The sequence below is a fragment of the Narcine bancroftii genome, chromosome 8, assembly GCF_036971445.1.
Source record: "Narcine bancroftii isolate sNarBan1 chromosome 8, sNarBan1.hap1, whole genome shotgun sequence".
In the NCBI taxonomy this organism is placed as follows: Eukaryota; Metazoa; Chordata; class Chondrichthyes; order Torpediniformes; family Narcinidae; genus Narcine; species Narcine bancroftii.
The window spans coordinates 51,247,061-51,267,191 of record NC_091476.1 but is presented as its reverse complement, the minus strand read 5'-3'; the positions used below and the strand labels follow the sequence as shown (position 1 = coordinate 51,267,191).

General features: G+C 44.4%; 1 protein-coding gene across 6 annotated transcripts in view; it reads left to right on the top strand.

The window, feature by feature from the left end:
- Positions 1 to 5,820: 5,820 nt before the first annotated feature.
- The window catches only part of klhl13 (kelch-like family member 13), a 182,973-nt gene continuing 168,662 nt past the window's right edge, over positions 5,821 to 20,131 (top strand). For 2 of the 6 annotated variants that reach the window (XM_069893679.1, XM_069893677.1), the window contains exon 1: positions 6,129 to 6,215. Coding sequence is in view for 1 of the 6 variants with exons in the window: in XM_069893676.1 (XP_069749777.1) it covers positions 5,920 to 6,122 (203 nt within the window). In the remaining 5 variants the exon portion in view is untranslated. The other 4 variants (XM_069893676.1, XM_069893683.1, XM_069893682.1 and 1 more) reach the window with 4 other exon arrangements.

The window sequence follows — 20,131 nt, the reverse complement described above, 5'->3', positions numbered from 1 at the left end:
TTGAAGATGTTTGTGAAGGCCTCCATCAATTGGTCTGTGCAGACCTTCAGTAACATTCCAGGTACATTGTTTGGTGTGGGTTCACCTTGGATAGGGCGACAGAGAGCAGCAGTAATTATCAAGGATCCACACCACCCAGCACTAGCTCTGTTGTCACTGCCACCATGAGGAACTAGGTATGGGTGTTGCAAGCCTCACACCACTAGGTACAGCAACAGCTGCTACCCCTCCACCATCAGACTACTGAACCAAAAAAACTCAGGGACTCATTTAGACCCTTACTTTAGCACTTTAATGTTTTTTTCCTATCTTTATTGCACAGTTTGTTTACATTTGTTTATTTATATGTGTACATGTCTAGTTTTTATTTCTACTGCCAATAATTGATAATTCTGCCTGACCCACAGGAAAAAGAATCTCAGGATTGTATGTGATGTTTGTACTCTGACAATAAATTTGAATCACCCGTCTTTGCTCCTCTTGGATTTATTGTCAGAATACATACATCACATTACATACAGCCAAGGTTCCTTTTTCTGCGAGCGTGGCAGAATTACCACTAATTGGAAGTGCAAAAAATAAACTGTACATAGTGTAGAATATGTAAACAAACAAAGAACTGTAAATAGATAAGGAATGTACACAAACTGACTGTGCAATACAGGGAAAACAAAAGAAAATCAATAAAGTGCACAAGAGGGGGAACAGCTGTTCCTGAAGCTGGTGGTGCGGGCCTTGTGTCACCTATACCCCTTTCCTGATGGCAGCAGTAAGAACAGAGCATGTGCTGGGTGGTGAGGATCTTTGTTGATCACTGCTGTTCTCTGATGGCAGCATTCTATGTTGATGTACTCAATAGTTGGGAGGGTTTTGCATGTGATGTCCTGGGCTATGTATGTTTACACTCTCTCCCTCCCTCCTTTCTTCCTTTTCCTCTCCTCTTGCCTTCCTCACCTCCTCCCCCTCCCTCCTAAACTTCTCCCCTCCCCACCTCCTCTTCCCCCACATCATCCTCGTTTCTCCTCCAGCACCTCCTGCTCCTCTTTACATCGACTTCCTCCTCTCCCAGCCTCCACACCCTCCCCTTCCAACCCCCCTCCCCTTTCCATCCCCCTCCTCTTTCCATCCCCCTCCTCCTCCTCCCCTTTCCATCCCCCCCTCCTCCTCCCCTTTCCATCCCCCCCCCCTCCCCTTTCCATCCCCCTCCTCCTCCTCACCTTTCCATCCCCCTCCTCCTCCTCCCCTTTCCATCCCCCTCCTCCCCTTTCCATCCCCCTCCTCCCCTTTCCATCCCCCTCCTCCCCTTTCCATCCCCCTCCTCCTCTTTCCATCCCCCTCCTCCTCTTTCCATCCCCCTCCTCCTCTTTCCATCCCCCTCCTCCTCTTTCCATCCCCCTCCTCCTCTTTCCATCCCCCTCCTCCTCTTTCCATCCCCCTCCTCCCCTTTCCATCCCCCCCTCCTCCTCCCCTTTCCATCCCCCTCCTCCTCCCCTTTCCACCCCCCTCCTCCTCCTCCCCTTTCCACCCCCCTCCTCCTCCTCCCCTTTCCACCCCCCTCCTCCTCCTCCCCTTTCCACCCCCCTCCTCCTCCCCTTTCCACCCCCCTCCTCCTCCTCCCCTTTCCACCCCCCTCCTCCTCCTCCCCTTTCCACCCCCCTCCTCCTCCTCCCCTTTCCACCCCCCTCCTCCTCCTCCCCTTTCCACCCCCCTCCTCCTCCTCCCCTTTCCACCCCCCTCCTCCTCCTCCCCTTTCCACCCCCCTCCTCCTCCTCCCCTTTCCACCCCCCTCCTCCTCCTCCCCTTTCCACCCCCCTCCTCCTCCTCCCCTTTCCACCCCCCTCCTCCTCCTCCCCTTTCAACCTCCTCCTCCTCCTCCCCTTTCAACCCCCCTCCTCCTCCTCCCCTTTCAACCCCCCTCCTCCTCCTCCCCTTTCAACCCCCCTCCTCCTCCTCCCCTTTCAACCCCCTCCTCCTCCTCCCCTTTCAACCCCCTCCTCCTCCTCCCCTTTCAACCCCCTCCTCCTCCTCCCCTTTCAACCCCCCTCCTCCTCCTCCCCTTTCAACCCCCCTCCTCCTCCTCCCCATTCAACCCCCCTCCTCCTCCTCCCCTTTCAACCCCCCTCCTCCTCCTCCCCTTTCAACCCCCCTCCTCCTCCTCCCCTTTCAACCCCCTCCTCCTCCCCTTTCAACCCCCCCTCCTCCTCCCCTTTCAACCCCCCTCCTCCTCCCCTTTCAACCCCCCTCCTCCTCCCCTTTCAATCCCCCTCCTCCTCCCCTTTCAACCCCCCTCCTCCTCCCCTTTCAACCCCCCCTCCTCCTCCCCTTTCAACCCCCTCCTCCTCCTCCCTTTCCATCCCCCTCCTCCTCTTTCCATCCCCCTCCTCCTCTTTCCATCCCCCTCCTCCTCTTTCCATCCCCCTCCTCCTCTTTCCATCCCCCTCCTCCTCTTTCCATCCCCCTCCTCCTCTTTCCATCCCCCTCCTCCCCTTTCCATCCCCCCCTCCTCCTCCCCTTTCCATCCCCCTCCTCCTCCCCTTTCCACCCCCCTCCTCCTCCTCCCCTTTCCACCCCCCTCCTCCTCCTCCCCTTTCCACCCCCCTCCTCCTCCTCCCCTTTCCACCCCCCTCCTCCTCCCCTTTTCACCCCCCTCCTCCTCCTCCCCTTTCCACCCCCCCTCCTCCTCCTCCCCTTTCCACCCCCCTCCTCCTCCTCCCCTTTCCACCCCCCTCCTCCTCCTCCCCTTTCCACCCCCCTCCTCCTCCTCCCCTTTCCACCCCCCTCCTCCTCCTCCCCTTTCCACCCCCCTCCTCCTCCTCCCCTTTCCACCCCCCTCCTCCTCCTCCCCTTTCAACCTCCTCCTCCTCCTCCCCTTTCAACCCCCCTCCTCCTCCTCCCCTTTCAACCCCCCTCCTCCTCCTCCCCTTTCAACCCCCCTCCTCCCCTTTCAACCCCCCTCCTCCTCCTCCCCTTTCAACCCCCTCCTCCTCCTCCCCTTTCAACCCCCTCCTCCTCCTCCCCTTTCAACCCCCTCCTCCTCCTCCCCTTTCAACCCCCTCCTCCTCCTCCCCTTTCAACCCCCCTCCTCCTCCTCCCCTTTCAACCCCCCCTCCTCCTCCTCCCCATTCAACCCCCCTCCTCCTCCTCCCCTTTCAACCCCCCCTCCTCCTCCTCCCCTTTCAACCCCCCTCCTCCTCCTCCCCTTTCAACCCCCTCCTCCTCCCCTTTCAAACCCCCCTCCTCCTCCCCTTTCAACCCCCCTCCTCCTCCCCTTTCAACCCCCCTCCTCCTCCCCTTTCAATCCCCCTCCTCCTCCCCTTTCAACCCCCCTCCTCCTCCCCTTTCAACCCCCCCTCCTCCTCCCCTTTCAACCCCCTCCTCCTCCTCCCCTTTCAACCCCCCTCCTCCTCCTCCCCTTTCAACCCCCCTCCTCCTCCTCCCCTTTCAACCCCCCCTCCTCCTCCTCCCCTTTCAACCCCTCCTCCTCCCCTTTCAACCCCTCCTCCTCCCCTTTCAACCCCCTCCTCCTCCCCTTTCAACCCCCCTCCTCCTCCCCATTCAACCCCTCCTCCTCCCCTTTCAACCCCCCTCCTCCTCCCCTTTCAACCCCCCTCCTCCTCCCCTTTCAACCCCCCTCCTCCTCCCCTTTCAACCCCCCTCCTCCTCCCCTTTCAACCCCCCTCCTCCTCCCCTTTCATCCCCCCTCCTCCTCCCCCTTTCAACCCCCCTCCTCCTCCCCTTTCAACCCCCCTCCTCCTCCCCTTTCGACCCCCCCTCCTCCTCCCCTTTCGACCCCCCCTCCTCCTCCCCTTTCAACCCCCTCCTCCTCCCCTTTCAACCCCCCTCCTCCTCCTCCCCTTTCAACCCCCCTCCTCCTCCTCCCCTTTCAACCCCCCTCCTCCTCCTCCCCTTTCAACCCCCCTCCTCCTCCTCCCCTTTCAACCCCCCTCCTCCTCCTCCCCTTTCAACCCCCCTCCTCCTCCTCCTCCGCTTTCAACCCCCCTCCTCCTCCTCCTCCCCTTTCAACCCCCCTCCTCCTCCTCCCCTTTCAACCCCCCTCCTCCTCCTCCCCTTTCAACCCCCCTCCTCCTCCTCCCCTTTCAACCCCCCTCCTCCTCCTCCTTTCAACCCCCCTCCTCCTCCTCCCCTTTCAACCCCCCTCCTCCTCCTCCCCTTTCAACCCCCCCCCTCCTCCTCCTCCCCTTTCAACCCCCCTCCTCCTCCTCCCCTTTCAACCCCCCTCCTCCTCCTCCACTTTCAACCCCCCTCCTCCTCCCCTTTCAACCCCCCTCCTCCTCCCCTTTCAACCCCCCTCCTCCTCCCCTTTCAATCCCCTCCACCTCCCCTCCTCCCCTTTCAACCCCCCTCCTCCTCCCCTTTCAACCCCCCTCCTCCTCCCCTTTCAATCCCCCTCCTCCCCTTTCAACCACCCTCCTCCTCCCCTTTCAACCCCCTCCTCCTCCTTTCAATCCCCCTCCTCCTCCCCTTTCAACCCCCCCTCCTCCTCCCCTTTCAACCCGCTCCTCCTCCTCCCCTTTCAACCCCCCTCCTCCTCCTCCCCTTTCAACCCCCCTCCTCCTCCTCCCCTTTCAACCCCCCTCCTCCTCCTCCCCTTTCAACCCCCCTCCTCCTCCTCCCCTTTCAACCCCCCTCCTCCTCCTCCTCCCCTTTCAACCCCCCTCCTCCTCCTCCTCCCCTTTCAACCCCCCTCCTCCTCCTCCCCTTTCAACCCCCCTCCTCCTCCCCTTTCAACCCCCCTCCTGCTCCTCCCCTTTCAACCCCCCTCCTCCTCCTCCCCTTTCAACCCCCCTCCTCCTCCTCCCCTTTCAACCCCCTCCTCCTCCTCCCCTTTCAACCCCCCTCCTCCTCCTCCCCTTTCCACCCCCCTCCTCCTCCTCCCCTTTCAACCCCCCTCCTCCTCCTCCCCTTTCAACCCCCCTCCTCCTCCTCCCCTTTCAACCCCCCTCCTCCTCCTCCCCTTTCAACCCCCCTCCTCCTCCTCCCCTTTCAACCCCCCTCCTCCTCCTCCTCCCCTTTCAACCCCCCTCCTCCTCCTCCCCTTTCAACCCCCCTCCTCCTCCTCCTCCCCTTTCAACCCCCCTCCTCCTCCTCCCCTTTCAACCCCCCTCCTCCTCCTCCCCTTTCAACCCCCCTCCTCCTCCTCCCCTTTCAACCCCCCTCCTCCTCCTCCCCTTTCAACCCCCCTCCTCCTCCTCCCCTTTCAACCCCCCTCCTCCTCCTCCCCTTTCAACCCCCCTCCTCCTCCTCCCCTTTCAACCCCCTCCTCCTCCTCCCCTTTCAACCCCCCTCCTCCTCCTCCCCTTTCAACCCCCCTCCTCCTCCTCCCCTTTCAACCCCCCTCCTCCTCCTCCCCTTTCAACCCCCCTCCTCCTCCTCCCCTTTCAACCCCCTCCTCCTCCTCCCCTTTCAACCCCCCTCCTCCTCCTCCCCTTTCAACCCCCCTCCTCCTCCTCCCCTTTCAACCCCCCTCCTCCTCCTCCCCTTTCAACCCCCCTCCTCCTCCTCCCCTTTCAACCCCCCTCCTCCTCCTCCCCTTTCAACCCCCCTCCTCCTCCTCCCCTTTCAACCCCCCTCCTCCTCCTCCCCTTTCAACCCCCCTCCTCCTCCTCCCCTTTCAACCCCCCTCCTCCTCCTCCCCTTTCAACCCCCCTCCTCCACCTCCCCTTTCAACCCCCCTCCTCCTCCTCCCCTTTCAACCCCCCTCCTCCTCCTCCCTTTCAACCCCCCTCCTCCTCCTCCCCTTTCAACCCCCCTCCTCCTCCTCCCCTTTCAACACCCTCCTGCATCCTTCCTCCTCCTGCTCCCCTCCTATCCCCCTCCTCCTCTTCCCTCTTCTTGCTTTTTCCCCAGCTTCCCGTCGCCCCTCGGACGCTGACACTAATTCATTCGCCGACGCCGTTGATGTATCAGGCAGACACTATTCCCTTACGAAGCCGAGCTCCCCGATCGCATTTCGACCAAGGAGAGCCGGCGACACGTCATCACAGGCGCGCGCAAAATGACGTCAGCCCGCCCCTCGGGTTTTTGTCAACCTCAACGGACGCAAGCGCAGTGACGTCGCTTCGCTGCCAATCGGAACGGCGCGTCAGGCCGACCAATGAGAGGTAGAGGGCAGGGAAGGGGCGGGGCGCGGCTGCGGACGACGATCGCCTCGCCAACAGCGGCGGGAGGACGGCGGCGGTGTCGGTGTCGGTGAGGTACAGAAGTGGTGGCTCGTGGTCGCGACGGGGAGGGGTGGATGGCTTCCAGCGGTTCCGGCCGTTATGTGTTCACTGGGGGCGAGCTGGGCCTGAGAGCGAGGTGCTGCAAGAGTTTGACAGGAGCCGGCCGAAGTGTCACCGCAAGCCCCAGGCCCGGCCCGCCTCGGCCCCAGTTAGTTCACTGGCAAGCATTCTGCACCCCCTGAGGGCGAGGGTGGCATTGAGACCTGCTTGGAGATGCCTTGCTTCCCGGTGTTAAATCCTTGCCGATAATAGTGCATGATGCACTATAGTAAAAGCAGGCTCTCTGCACCCAGCTGCCTTCCTCTATCCAACAGGCAGAAAGTTCATGCAACTTGCTGGAGAAGTCTTGTCGAGTCTCTCACTTCGTCGTGGGTTGTGTCAATTAGTTGTGACGATAGGAGAAGGAGAGCTTAGGGTTGGCATGGGAAGAGCAGGGGGTAGGCAAAGATTGTACATTCAATGAATCCGTCATCACCATATCCTTCCCCTTTGTCTTTCACTTGTCAGTTTCTCAAGTCAACGTATCACACTGCACTTAAGGTATCACAGCAGGGTCAGTGGTCTCCCCAATCTGCCAGACTAGCTGACTGTTTAGCCCCTTTCACATTTGCATCCCAGTAAATCGGCCGTTCAGCGTCCCGGGATAGGAATGGGGGTTTGGCCTTTCACACGAACTGGGACCCTGAACACTTTCACACCTGCAAGGGTCTATCCCTTTCATTTGGTTTGTTCTACCTTTAATAGGAAGTGCCTGCAATGGAATTGCCCGTTTCACACTTGCCCGATCTCAACGCCGGCGTCTGCAGATGCCCGGGGATTGTACTAGGGGACGAGGCCGTCAATCCCCGGCGTGAGATGACGTCATCTGATGCCGGCGTTGAGCAGATTTTGCTTTCACACTTGCCACTTTAAAGGCCGATTGGCATTTGATTCCTGGAATCACTGGCAAGTGTGAAAGCGGCTTTAGAGATTTAGACGTAACAATTTGTAGCGAAAGATATTCAAAAAGCCTGCAGTATTTTGTTTTCAGATCCGTTTATTTTGTAATTGAGAAAATGATGTTCTGTCACAAAGTTGGTGTTGAACAGTATGAAGATATCACAGCAATTACTGTTTTACAAACTAAGGACTATTTCTACAGTGATTAATGCAGTAAAAAGGAATAAAATCAGGCTCATGTTTTGGGAGAAATGCAATAAAGTAGAGCAAATACATAAGTGACCATTCGATTATGAAACATGATTTGTTGGGACAGATGTATTTGCCACATTTAAAGTCAGTTTTGATTTCAAAGAATTATCACAACTGTGTCAAAATTGGTAGGGGTGGCATGTGCATGGAAGAGGTGATGCGTAGAGGTGGCAAAGTCTGGCATTACCTCCATTGAATCAGTAATTTTAATTTGGTTCAGATTATCTTTTTGGTTGGTATAGGATTTTTGTTATTTGTGTGAGTATTATATACACGCTATGTTGCAGAAATGTGCTGTTTCATTCGGACAATTAGATAACAATAAACTTGAACTTGAAGCAGCCAATACCAGCTATGACAATTGAAGTAAATCAGTTATATCCCCTTCCTGGCCAGGTGAAACAAAAGGTACTGGAAACACTCAATAAATCATGCAACATCTGTGAAAAGAGAATCTGATTAATGTTTAATGTCCAGAATCTTCCTCAGAAGTTCTTCAAATCTGACAAGTATTGCAGATCTGAAATGTTGAGCCTGTTTCTCTTTCTGTGGATGCTGTTCAACCTTCTGAATGTTTCCAGCATTTTCTGTTTGCCTCATAGTTCCAGCATCTTGAGGGCACATGATACATTTTAATTATAATGCCTTCACTGCAGAAGAGGTGGCCAACCTTTTAATTTTTAATTTAGACATACAGCATGGGAACAGGCCATTTTGAGTACGTAACCGGGGCTGTGGGTTAATTGGATGCATGGACTTATGGGCTGAAATGGCCTGTTACTGTACTGTATGTCTAAATTAAAAATTAAAAAGTTAGCCACCCTCACTCTAGATCACACATGTCAAACTCAGGCAAATTTGGCCTGTGATATAATTATATTTGGCCTGCAAGATCATATCAAATATGTATTAGAGCTGGCCTGCTGGTCGCTGCGCCAGAATAGCGCATGCACAGCTAATACTACAAATCCCAGAATGCTTTGAAAATGCATTGGGGCCAGCCCGTCAGCTCGCTAATAGCCCCCACCTCCTCTCTTTACTTTCATGAGCATCTGCGACCTGTCGCCTAACTCACATGTAATAAACCCCTTACGAAAAATGGCCAAACGAAAGACAGAAAACAGGATCTTTCAAGACAGGTGGGAGGCAAACTCTGACCCCAGAGTTTGATGAACTTGCATCTAAGAAGAGATGCCAAGTATCTGGTTTAGACCCAGGTGCATCAGAGTAAATCACAGTGTAGCAAGCTAAGCTTGGATTAATATTTTCTTTGGTTAACTTTGGACTGTTCATAGTTGAAAGATTGGATTTTCATTGAAGCAAGTTGTTATTTTTTTGACTTATTGGCTTGTGAAAAAAATACATTTAAAAGGAGCTTAAAGGCTAGAGAGAAATATTATTTATTGAATATTTTATTTCTCATTTGTTAATGCTTCTTCTGGAAAGAGTTTAACCAAAACTATTATTAAACATTTATTTTAATAAGAAAAAGTTTAACATTACATATGTTGAAAGAAGAGAAAACATGCAGATGTTGTTGAAAATTTTCAATAAATATTTAGTTTGGCCCACGACTTAGTCGAAGTTTTTAATTTTGGCCCTCTGTGAATTTGAGCTTGACACCCCTGCTCTAGATGGTTGTGTCAGAGATCTTGTGATGAGTGCATAAAAGTTAAACAGATTTGATAGGTAAAAGAAAGGAGGAATCAGGAGTAAGGATGCTGAACATTATATCTCGACTGTTTAAGAGAACAATCTTGAAATACTTCAGATGAAGATTCGTATTAGTTGTTCAAGGTCCTGAATAAGTGAAAATTTCAAGATTTTGCTTGTAATTATATTGGGTATAAAAAGAAAAAGTAGTCCAATATAAACCATCTTCTAGTCAATTGATGGGACAGGCTGGAAGGATTTGATTCCTTCTCTTGTGTTTGCTTTGGATTGAGATCCCGTTCAAACATGAGATTCAGGCATAGGCTACTTCGCCCTTCAAGCCTATTCTGTCATCTAATAAAATCATGGCTCATCAGATTGTACCCCTAACTCCATCATCCTGTTCATCTGTAGTAATCATTTACTCGCTTATGAAGTATCTATCAACCGTCATCTTAAAAATATTCTGACTCTGCTTGAGTGACCATTTAAAAGGTATCAAACAGAAATGTTAAACACTGTGCCACCTTGTTGCTCTAAGATGTCATTTGATCTAATATATTTAAATCAGTTTTAAACTCTGGCAGATACAAGCCATAGCCTATCCAATCTTTCCTTGCAAGAGAATTCATCTATTCCTGGCAAAGGTCTGGTAAACCTTTTCTGAACTGTTTCCATCACATTGATATAATTGCATAAGGATACCTATATTGCAGATGAGGTCCACCAATGCCTTGTACCATTGAAGCATAAGCCTGGAGTTTTGTATTTAATTATTTTTGCAATAATTGATTACATTCTGGTAGCTTTATAATTGCTTACAAGTTTGTTTACCAGTAGATAGTAATGTTACACTTCTAGTTTTGATCTCAGGAAATATATTTGTGGTCTCTCTGTTTCCCTCCTTTTACAATGCTTCCCACCTCATTCTTCTTGCTTAATAAGGATCAACTGATCCACAGTTTCATGAACCTCATGCCCCTCCTAAATCTTGGTATCTGCTTTTATAAAGTTAAGATAAATATGAATATGATATTTAAATACAATGCAATTTTCCAGTGTCTATTTTGAAGTTTTTTGAATGACAGCAGAAAACAAAATTTATATTTAAGTCACTAAAATAAAAATTCAACATTGCTTAAATCTACCATAGTTTTTGCAATTTTACTTTTTTAAAGAAAGAATGTTTTTGAAAACTTTAACCATCCAAAATCTATCCAACTGGGAAAGATGACATGAATCTTCAGGCATAACGACATGTTTAGTTCTGTTCAATATCATTGCTGAGATGCTTGAATCTATTTTATGATTTAATGTCTGAATGTCTTGAAATTATTTTGCAATTTTGTCATCTGAGTTGTGGCAACCATGCACCCACAAGTGGTTGAGTTGTAGTATTGGCGTAAAACTTAGAGCTGCTCTAGATTTCAGATTTATTATCAGAGACATCACATTCTTTTTCCTGCGGGCGAGGCAGAATTACTAATTATTGGTAGTGCGAAAAAAAAATGTACAAAATGTACACATTAAATAAAAAAAAAAGAAATTTAAACAAACTGTGTAATACAGAGAGGGGAAAAAATCAATAAGGTGCACAAGGTCAATAAGGTCCTTAAATGGGTCCCTGATTGAGTCTGTTGTTGAGAAGTCTGATGGTGGAGGGGTAGCAGCTGTTCCTGAATCTGGTGGTGCAAGTTTTGTGACATACCTCTTTCTGGATAGTAGTAATGAGAACAGGGTATGTGCTGGGTGGTGTGGATTCTTGATTGCTGCCGCCCTTCATCGACAGCTTTCCTTGTAGATGTTCGTTTTTTTTTAAAATTTTTTATTTTTCACACCATAAATCACAATAGCCATGATATACACTTTTTCTTTTTCACACATTTACAGTCCTTGTAGATGTTCTTGATGGTGAAAAGGGTTCACTACATTTTGCAGGACTTTATGCATGGGTCTTGGTGTCACCATACCAGACAGTAATGCAGCCAGTCAGCACACTTTCCACCTCACATCTGTAGAAAGTGATTTTCTTCCTCTTTGAAATGCTTCAGGATTTTTCTCACTTACATTGAACTAATTTATCATTGTTCCTGAGCCCAAATTACACCAAGTAGCATTTGTATACTATTTTGCATGTTTGGAAAAAAAATCTTATCTGAGCAGTAATCTGATGGGGAAATTAAAGATTGAGAAGATATTTCAGGAAAGAGAAGTGGAAGAGTCGAGAAATTGATTTGCAGAATGTGGATCCACTTCTCAGTGGCCAGGTCGTTGGGCTGGAAGAAATTTAGGTACAGGATGAGGAATGGCTTTAAAGACTTAAAAGGCAAATAAATAAATAAATAAATAAATATGAGGAGACAAGAAGCTGTGCCACACTGATTCTCTGCCAATTTCCTTTGTCTGGTTTGAAGGGTATATATTATAGGGAGAAATTGAATAAATCGATTGTTTTCTCTGGAGTGAGGGAGAACTAGCTAGAGGTTTATAAGATGATGAGAAGCATGATTGGCCATTTAAGGTAAGAGAGAGGAAATTTAAGGGAAAATATCTTAGAGAATGGAAATTTCCTGGTTCAGGCTGCCAGAAGTACTGATGGAAACAGTCATAGTAGTAGCATTTAAGAGGCTTCGAGACAGACACATGAACATGAAGGGGATTAAGGGATATCTATCAAGTACAAGTAGTGGAGTTTTAGTTTGGTTTGGGCATCATGTTTGGCATACACATGGGCTGAAGTGTTTTGTGTAGAAGAAGACTACCTTCAATATCCCAGTGACATGAAGTTCTTCCGTTAATCTTTGATGTTCATAGATTGTAGAAACAAATGGCAAACAATATTATGGGATTATTTCACACATAATGACATGGGCGTATCATCTCAAAGAGTTAGAGTAATATAGGCACCATTGTTCTCCTGAGGTGAGAATCTGCTAAGCTAATTATTCAATGTACTTAACAAAGATCTTTACTCAAGATAAATTGTAATAATTGGAAGAGAAGGGAGTCTGCCAATTAAATACCTTTTTCATTTTTGAATGCATGCTACTGTCTGTTCCGATTTTTATCAGAAAATGCATTGACCAGAATCTGGGTGGTAATTGTAATTCCCTTGTAAAAAGCAACTTTTGGATGATCACAACTAATTGCATCCTGATTTGGCAAGAACTTGATATCTCTGCTCTATAATTCCAAATTTCAGATAAGATCTTCTAAAAATTTGTTCAAAGTGCAATACAAGTTGTATCCTTCTGTGTAATGCCAGTCATGATGTCTGCTTGCAGGTTGAATAGAGGGAGATACTGGATCCACTGTCTACAGTCTCAGTTATCTTAAATAAACTGTGCGGTGAATAATAGTTGTTAAGAAGAGAAAGATACTGATTTCTGCAACTCTTTCATAATCCTCAGATACATTGGTTATACTGTAGGGAACTTGCCTCTAATTAGTTCCACCAAAGAATAATGTGTTAATGATCAAATGTTTCATTTTAGTTTTGTAGTTCTAAATATTGACCAGAAATCAAATATATCATGCAGGTCATAAAATCTTGTCGTGGAGATAGTTAAGGAGCTTCTGAAAGAATGAAAGGGAACGAGAGAGCATTAATGATTAGAGTTTCCTGTGGGATTGATACATATGCACAAACAACTTCAATCAGTCTTTGAGTGGAATGGGACTGTTGTTGAGGAGACCAGTAAGCTTGTCATGAAGATAAGCTGATAGTCAATAACCTAATAGTTCCCCAGCCTTTAACTGCCTGCTTCTATCTCATACTTGATTCACAACCAGAACTGGCCAAACAGACCCATTGTTTCTGTTCTCTCCTGCCCCATCAAGCATCTTGTACCTCAACAATATCACGTCCCCCTTGTTTAGACCCTTCCTACCTAAATCCGTGACACTATTCACCCTCTCCACCTCTGAAAATGTCCAATTTCCCAGTCTCACTGCCTTATCTTCACCATGAATGTGCAATCTCTATACACTTTCCCCATTGGGAAAGCCTCAGGGCATCTTCTTTTTTGAACACAGCACTTCAGCTGATTTACTGACAGTTGTTAGACAAACAATTTGCACAAACAGAATCCCTTGAGGTATGTGACAAGGAATCTAGGTTAGGAGATGTTGAATTTTCAGTACTTTTACAGATTTCAAAATGTAATCGAGTTAAGGCTTTTTGAATTATAGTTTTGTCTTGTTTTTTCCAAGTACTGCAGTATCTAATTGCAGGCTTCACTCTTTAATGGAGAGGTTACTGACCCTCATGCACCAGGACTCACAGTGGCTTGGATTACTTGGAACCCAGTGATTGGGCACTTACTGATTCACTTTAGGCAGGAAGGTATGACATATTGTTTCAAACTGAGCTTGCAGAGCTTGTGGTTGTTGAAATGTGTAGTGTTGGATGAAGATTGCTGATTTGTTTAGCAGATCTTCTCTGTAAAAACACAGAAATGCAGGAGGAGCTCAGCAGGTCTCACTGCATCCCTAGAAGGTAAAGATATATAACTGATATTTCGGACCTGAGCCCTATTCAAGATATATTTTAGTGCCTGTATATACCTTAGGAGTTATATATCTTTATCTCTTATGAGTGCTGCAAGACCTGCTGAGTTCCTCCAGCATTTCTGTGTCTTTGTTTCACTTCATTCAATCTTCTCTGCTCATTTATTCTCAGATTACCATTGGTGTTTATCATACTCATTAAGGTACATTCAAGCACAGTTTTAGTCAGAATGTATGAATTAGGCCTTTTTTATTGTCAAGATGAACAAATAAGTCAGTGAAAAGACAATAAGACCCAGAGGCAGCACGGTTAGTATTGTGGTTCTAAGGAGTCACTATCTTGGAAGATCTTTCCTGGACCCAACACACTAATGGCATTGTGAAGAAGGCATGTCAGCGCCTCTACTTCCTCAGGAGTTTGCGGAGGTTTGGTATGACACCAGAAATCCTAGCAAATTTCTATGGATGTGTGGTGGAAAGTGGGCTGACCGGCTGCATCATGGTCTGGTATTGTGACACCAATACCCCTGAGTGTAAAACCCTGCAAAAGATGATGGATGCAGCCCAGGACATCACAGGCCACCCCCTCCCCATTATTGAGTACAGCTACCGTTGGAGAGCAGCAGCAATCATCAAAGATCCACACCATTCAGCACATGCTCTTTTCTCGCTGCTGCCATCAGGGAAGAGCTACAAGGTGCCACAAGACTCACCACCAGGTTCAGGAACAGCTGTTACCCCTCCACCATCGAATTCCTCAACAACAAACTCAATTAGGGACTCTTTAAGGACTTTTACTTGTGCATTTTATTGATTTTAAATTTTTTTTTCCTGTATTGCACAGTTTGCTTACATTCATTATCTGTTTACAGTTCTTTTATAATATTTTTATTAATTTTATATCCATAAATGTGCACACATAATACATTTACGGAATGTATAATAAAAATGGTAAATTACTTAGCTCTGAGAATTATAAAGGCATGTAAAGTGCATCCATAATATATAAAACATAGACACATCTAATAATTTTAACACGGATAGTCATGTCTTTAAACCCCATCCCCATACCATCATTGTCATAGCTAAAAAAAAGAAATCAAAGAAAAAAATGTAACTCATTCCTGGGGTTAAATAACAAAGTACTACAGTGTAGGATTTATATTATGTCTAAAGGTCCCCACAACATTTGAAACCTTATATTTGAGTTATTAATTGAGTAATTAATCTTTTCTAGGTTTAAACAGGACATAATGTCCCTTAACCACTGAGCATAGGTAGGTGCGGCAGCATCCATCCATGAAAGCAATATTGCATGCCTGGCTAAGAGAGAGGCAAAAGACAGAACACAACATTTGATTGGAGTTAAAAGAACCTCATTCTCTCCAGTTATACTGAAAAGAGCAACCAAAAGATTAGGCTCTAGATTTAAATTAAGGATTAAGGATAGATTTTGAAACACACCTCTCTAATATCCTTCAAGACTAGGACATGTCCAAAACATGCGGATTTAAGAAGCCTCTTCCCTCTTGTATTTATCGCAGCGAAGTTCTATATCTGAATAAATAAGAGATAATTTAACTTTAGACATCTGAGCCTCATGTACAACTTTAAATTGTAACAATGACACACATAAAGATGTGGTATTAACCAACTTAAAAACTGAATCCTAAACCTCGCTCAATATTGAAAGGCTTAAATCCTGTTTCCAGGCTTTTTTAATTTTAACTTAGGGAGCATGTCTTAAGCCTACCAACTTATCATAAATAATGGATATTAGACCTTAACAAGAAAGTTGTGAGCATATAAATAAGGTTTGCATCAGGTGCCCTAGGGAAATTAGGGATCTGAGATGCAAACATCTGAAAAAAATTTGGTAAGTTGAACTTTTCAGAAAAACTATTGTCAATAAAAAGATCTTTGAAATGTTCAATGCCCAATCTGTAGCAATCATGAAAAGCAAAATCATGTAAAGGTTGAAAAAGATGATTTGACAGAATAGAACTTGAAAGAAAAAAAAACATGAAATCCAAAATGTTTTCGAGCTGCACCCAAACTCTGAGTCTGCCTGACAATTGGATTGCCAATTGATTTATTTTAGGGAAAAGGCAGGAGAATGGGATTGAGATGGGATCTAAGAAGTGAGATAGAAAAGTTTTTAACAAAATTCAACTCTACGTCCAAAGTGGATGCCCAATCGATTATGAAAATGTAACCAAAACATTCTTCTTCTTTGGCTTGGCTTCGCGGACGAAGATTTATGGAGGGGGTAAATGTCCATGTCAGCTGCAGGCTCATTTGTGGCTGACAAGTCCGAAGCGGGACAGGCAGACACGGTTGCAGTGGTTGCAGGGGAAAATTGGTTGGTTGGGGTTGGGTGTTGGGTTTTTCCTCCTTTGTCTTTTGTCAGTGAGGTGGGCTATGTGGTCTTCTTCAAAGGAGGTTGCTGCCCGCCGAACTGTGAGGCGCCAAGATGAACGGTTTGAGGCGATATCAGCCCACTGGCGGTGGTCAATGTGGCAGGCACCAAGAGATTTCTTTAGGCAGTCCTTGTACCTCTTCTTTGGTGCACCTCTGTCACGGTGGCCAGTGGAGAGCTCGCCATATAACACGATCTTGGGAAGGCGATGGTCCTCGTTACCTATATTGACTGCCCAATAATAAAATCTGAAATTAGGTAGTGCCATATATCCTTTACTTTATTTGTTTACATTTATACACTGTGTACAGTTTTTTTGCATTACCAATAAATGATAATCCTGCTTTGCCTGCAGGAAAAACAATGTGATGTCACTCTGACAATAAATCTGAAATCTGGTTAGTGCAGCGCTGTTACAACACCAGTGACCTGGGTTTGCATCCAGCGCTGTCTATAACGAGATTGTACGTTCTGCCTGTGTCTGCTTGGGTTTTGTCAGAGTGCTCCAGTTTCCTCCCACCCTTCAAAACGTACATGGGTTGTAAGTTAATTGGTGTATTTTGGTTGCATGGGCTTGTGAGCCGGAAGGGCCTATTACCAAGCTGTGTTTTAAAAAAAATACATTTAAATAAAAAAAATTAAAAAGTAGAATTAGGCCATTCTGACCATAGAGTCTACTTTGCCATTTGAATCATGGCTGATATATTTTGCCTCTCAATCCCATTCTCCTGCCTTCTCCCATAATCTTTGATGCCCTTGCTAATCAAGAATCTATCAACCTCTGCTTTAAATGTCTCCAATGTCTTGGCCTCTACAGCAATCTGAGCCAATTAATTCCACAGACTTCATTTTATTTGGTATAACACATTCAAGAGATAAATTATTTTGACTTTTTTTGCAGTATTCGTTTTACTGTTCAGAAATTCAAAATTTTGTCATGGAATCAAAAGACTGTTTCCTGGAGGTTGTCACTTAAAAAAAAATGCTGTTTTACTGTTTGTCATAGGCTTTCTGGTAAATTTAGCAGAGGAGGTTCAGAAAATGGAACAATTTGCAGTTGATTTTTTAAAAAACTTTATTTATTCGTTCAAAATACAGATAATAAGTAGCATATATAACAATAAACTAAACATGAACATTTTATAAAGAAAAGAAAAAAAAGGAACCCCCACCTTTCAGCCAGCTCTCCTAAGGAGAGCCATAAAGAGAAAAAAAATTAAAGAAAAATTAAGCTTACATATTAAGATCTAATCAATGTAAATCAAAATGTAAATATTCTGAATATAACAACCACTTATTAATAAAGAAACTATAGTTATCACGTGAAACATATGTAATTTTTTCCATTATTAAACAATATTTCATCTAATTATGCCATCTTTTAATATCAATCATATTCATATCTTTCCACGTACTAGCAATACATTTTTTCGCTACAGATAAAGCTAAATATACAAAAGCAAGTTGAAATTTAGCTAAGCCCAAACCTTTCAGAGGTTGCAAACTACCAAATAAAAATACTGTCGGATCTAAGGGTATTTTAATCTTATATAGGTATTCCAGAAACAATTCTACTTTCTTCCAAAAAGATTGTATATATATATCTATACATCACCAAACCGCATGAAAAAATGTTCCAACAGCGTTACCACATCTAAACCACAAATCTGATTCATGTAAACCATACTTTTTTTATTTTTTCAGGTGTTAAGTATAATTGATGTAAAAAATTATAATTAATCATTGCATAGCGTGCATTTATCAGTCTAGTTACACTATCATAACAAATATCTGACCAATCATCCTCAGAAAAAATAAAACCGATCTCCACTTCCCATTTACCTTTGGATTTATCCCAACCCTTTTTATCCATACCATCCTGTAATAGTTGATACATAAATGAAATATAACCCTTCTCTGATACCTTCATAAGAAAAGTGTCAAATTTAATCATTTCAGGTAAAATCATATCTCGACCAAACATGTTTTACCAAAGATCAAATTTGATAATAAAGAAACAAAGAGTTCTGTCAAACTGTCCCTCATCTGATAAAAAGATAAAAAATTATCTTCTTTAAAACAATCTCCCAAATTTTCCACACCTTTAAATTTCCAATTATGCATTGAAAAAGAAATAAGTTGATTATTATACAACGGAGTCAAGGCCGATAATTCACCACTAGAGCCTATCATTTTCTTTTTCTTTGTCCATAACTTCATTAAATGTTTTAATATAGGCACATTATGTTGCTGAAACAAGTTTACATTCCATCCAAACAAAAATTGATGTATTTTAAATTCAGAGATATTTGCCATCTCAATTTTGGCCCAACTAGTGGGCTGATCCAAATCTATTAATGAACTAATAAATTTAAGTTGAGCTGCTTCATAATAATTTTGAAAATGTGGTAAATGTAGTCCCCCTAATTCATATTTCCAAGTTAATTTATTCAAGGCTACTCTTGAAAATTTACCTCTCCATAAAAACTCCCTAACCATTTTATCCAAATCTCGAAAAAAATAGTATCAAGTAAATACGGAATAGATTTAAATAAATATTGCATATGTGGAAAAATATTCATCTTAATTGTATTTATTCTACCCAATAAATTAATAGGTAAATCTTTCCATTTAATCAAATCAGTTTTAATTTTTTTATTAACGGAACATAATTTAATTTATATAAAGATTGATAATTAACATCCAAAATTATATCCAAATACTTAATTCGATCCGTCCATTTCAAATTAAGAATATTCTTATAAGATGAATAATCTCCTTCACTCACTGGTAATATTTCACTTTTTTCTCAATTAACTTTATATCCAGAAAGACGTCCATATTGCATCAGACATTCCTTCAAATGTAAAAGTGATTGAGCTGGATTTGTTAGATACACCAATACATCATCGGCAAATAAATTAATTTTATATTCCTCATCTAAAACTTTCGTACCTTGTATCTGTATATTTTTGTCTTATCAACTGTGCCAAAGGTTCGATCACTAACGCAAACAATGCTGGTGATAAAGGACAACCTTAACGAGTAGATCGGGTCAATTTAAACGGTTCCGAAATCAAAACATTCGTCAGTACTCTAGCTACCGGTTTACTATATAAAGCTTTAATTCAACCAATAAAAAAAGGACCAAACTTAAATTTCTCCAGAACTTTGAACAGAAAATTCCACTCATCTCTATCAAACGGCATCTAAAGATATCACCATCGGATGGTCTGAAGATTGTTGGAATCTATTAATCAACTAATCACACGTAAAATATTATCTGAGGCATATCTATTCTTTTTTTTTTTTTTTTTTTTTTTTTTTTAAATTTTTTATTTTTCACACCATAAATCACAATAGCCATGATATACACTTTTTCTTTTCCACACATTTACAGTGACTTTTTCTCCCTCCCCCCTCCCTCCTCCCAAGCCACCCCCCCATCCCTCCCCCCTCTCATCCATTTTAGTTATACAATCTAGGTTGCATTAATTCAGTTAGACAATGTTGTCATTCAACAAAAATACACCAGAAATTCTACTGAGTCCATTTTTTTCTTCTCTTCTCCTTCCATCAACTTAGGTAATGTTTGTTCCCGGTAGGTTTTCGCTATTGTATTTAATGTAAGGCTCCCATACTTGTTCGAATATTTCAATATTATTTCTTAAACTATATGTTATTTTTTCTAATGGAATACATTTATTCATTTCTATATACCATTGTTGTATTTTCAAATTATCTTCCAATTTCCAGGTTGACATAATACATTTTTTTGCTACAGCTAGGGCTATCTTAACAAATCTTTTTTGTGCATCCTCCAAGTCAATTCCAAATTCTTTATTTTTTATGTTACTTAGGAGAAAGATCTCTGGATTCTTTGGTATATTGTTTTCTGTTATTTTATTTAATATCTGATTGAGATCATCCCAAAATTTTTCTACTCTCTCACATGTCCAGATTGCATGAATTGTTGTTCCCCTTTCTTTTTTACATCGAAAACATCTATCAGATACTGTTGGGTCCCATTTATTTAACTTTTGCGGTGTAATGTATTCTTTATGAAACCTTTCTGATCCATATGAATCAGCTTAGGTAAAAATTTAGCCAATCTATT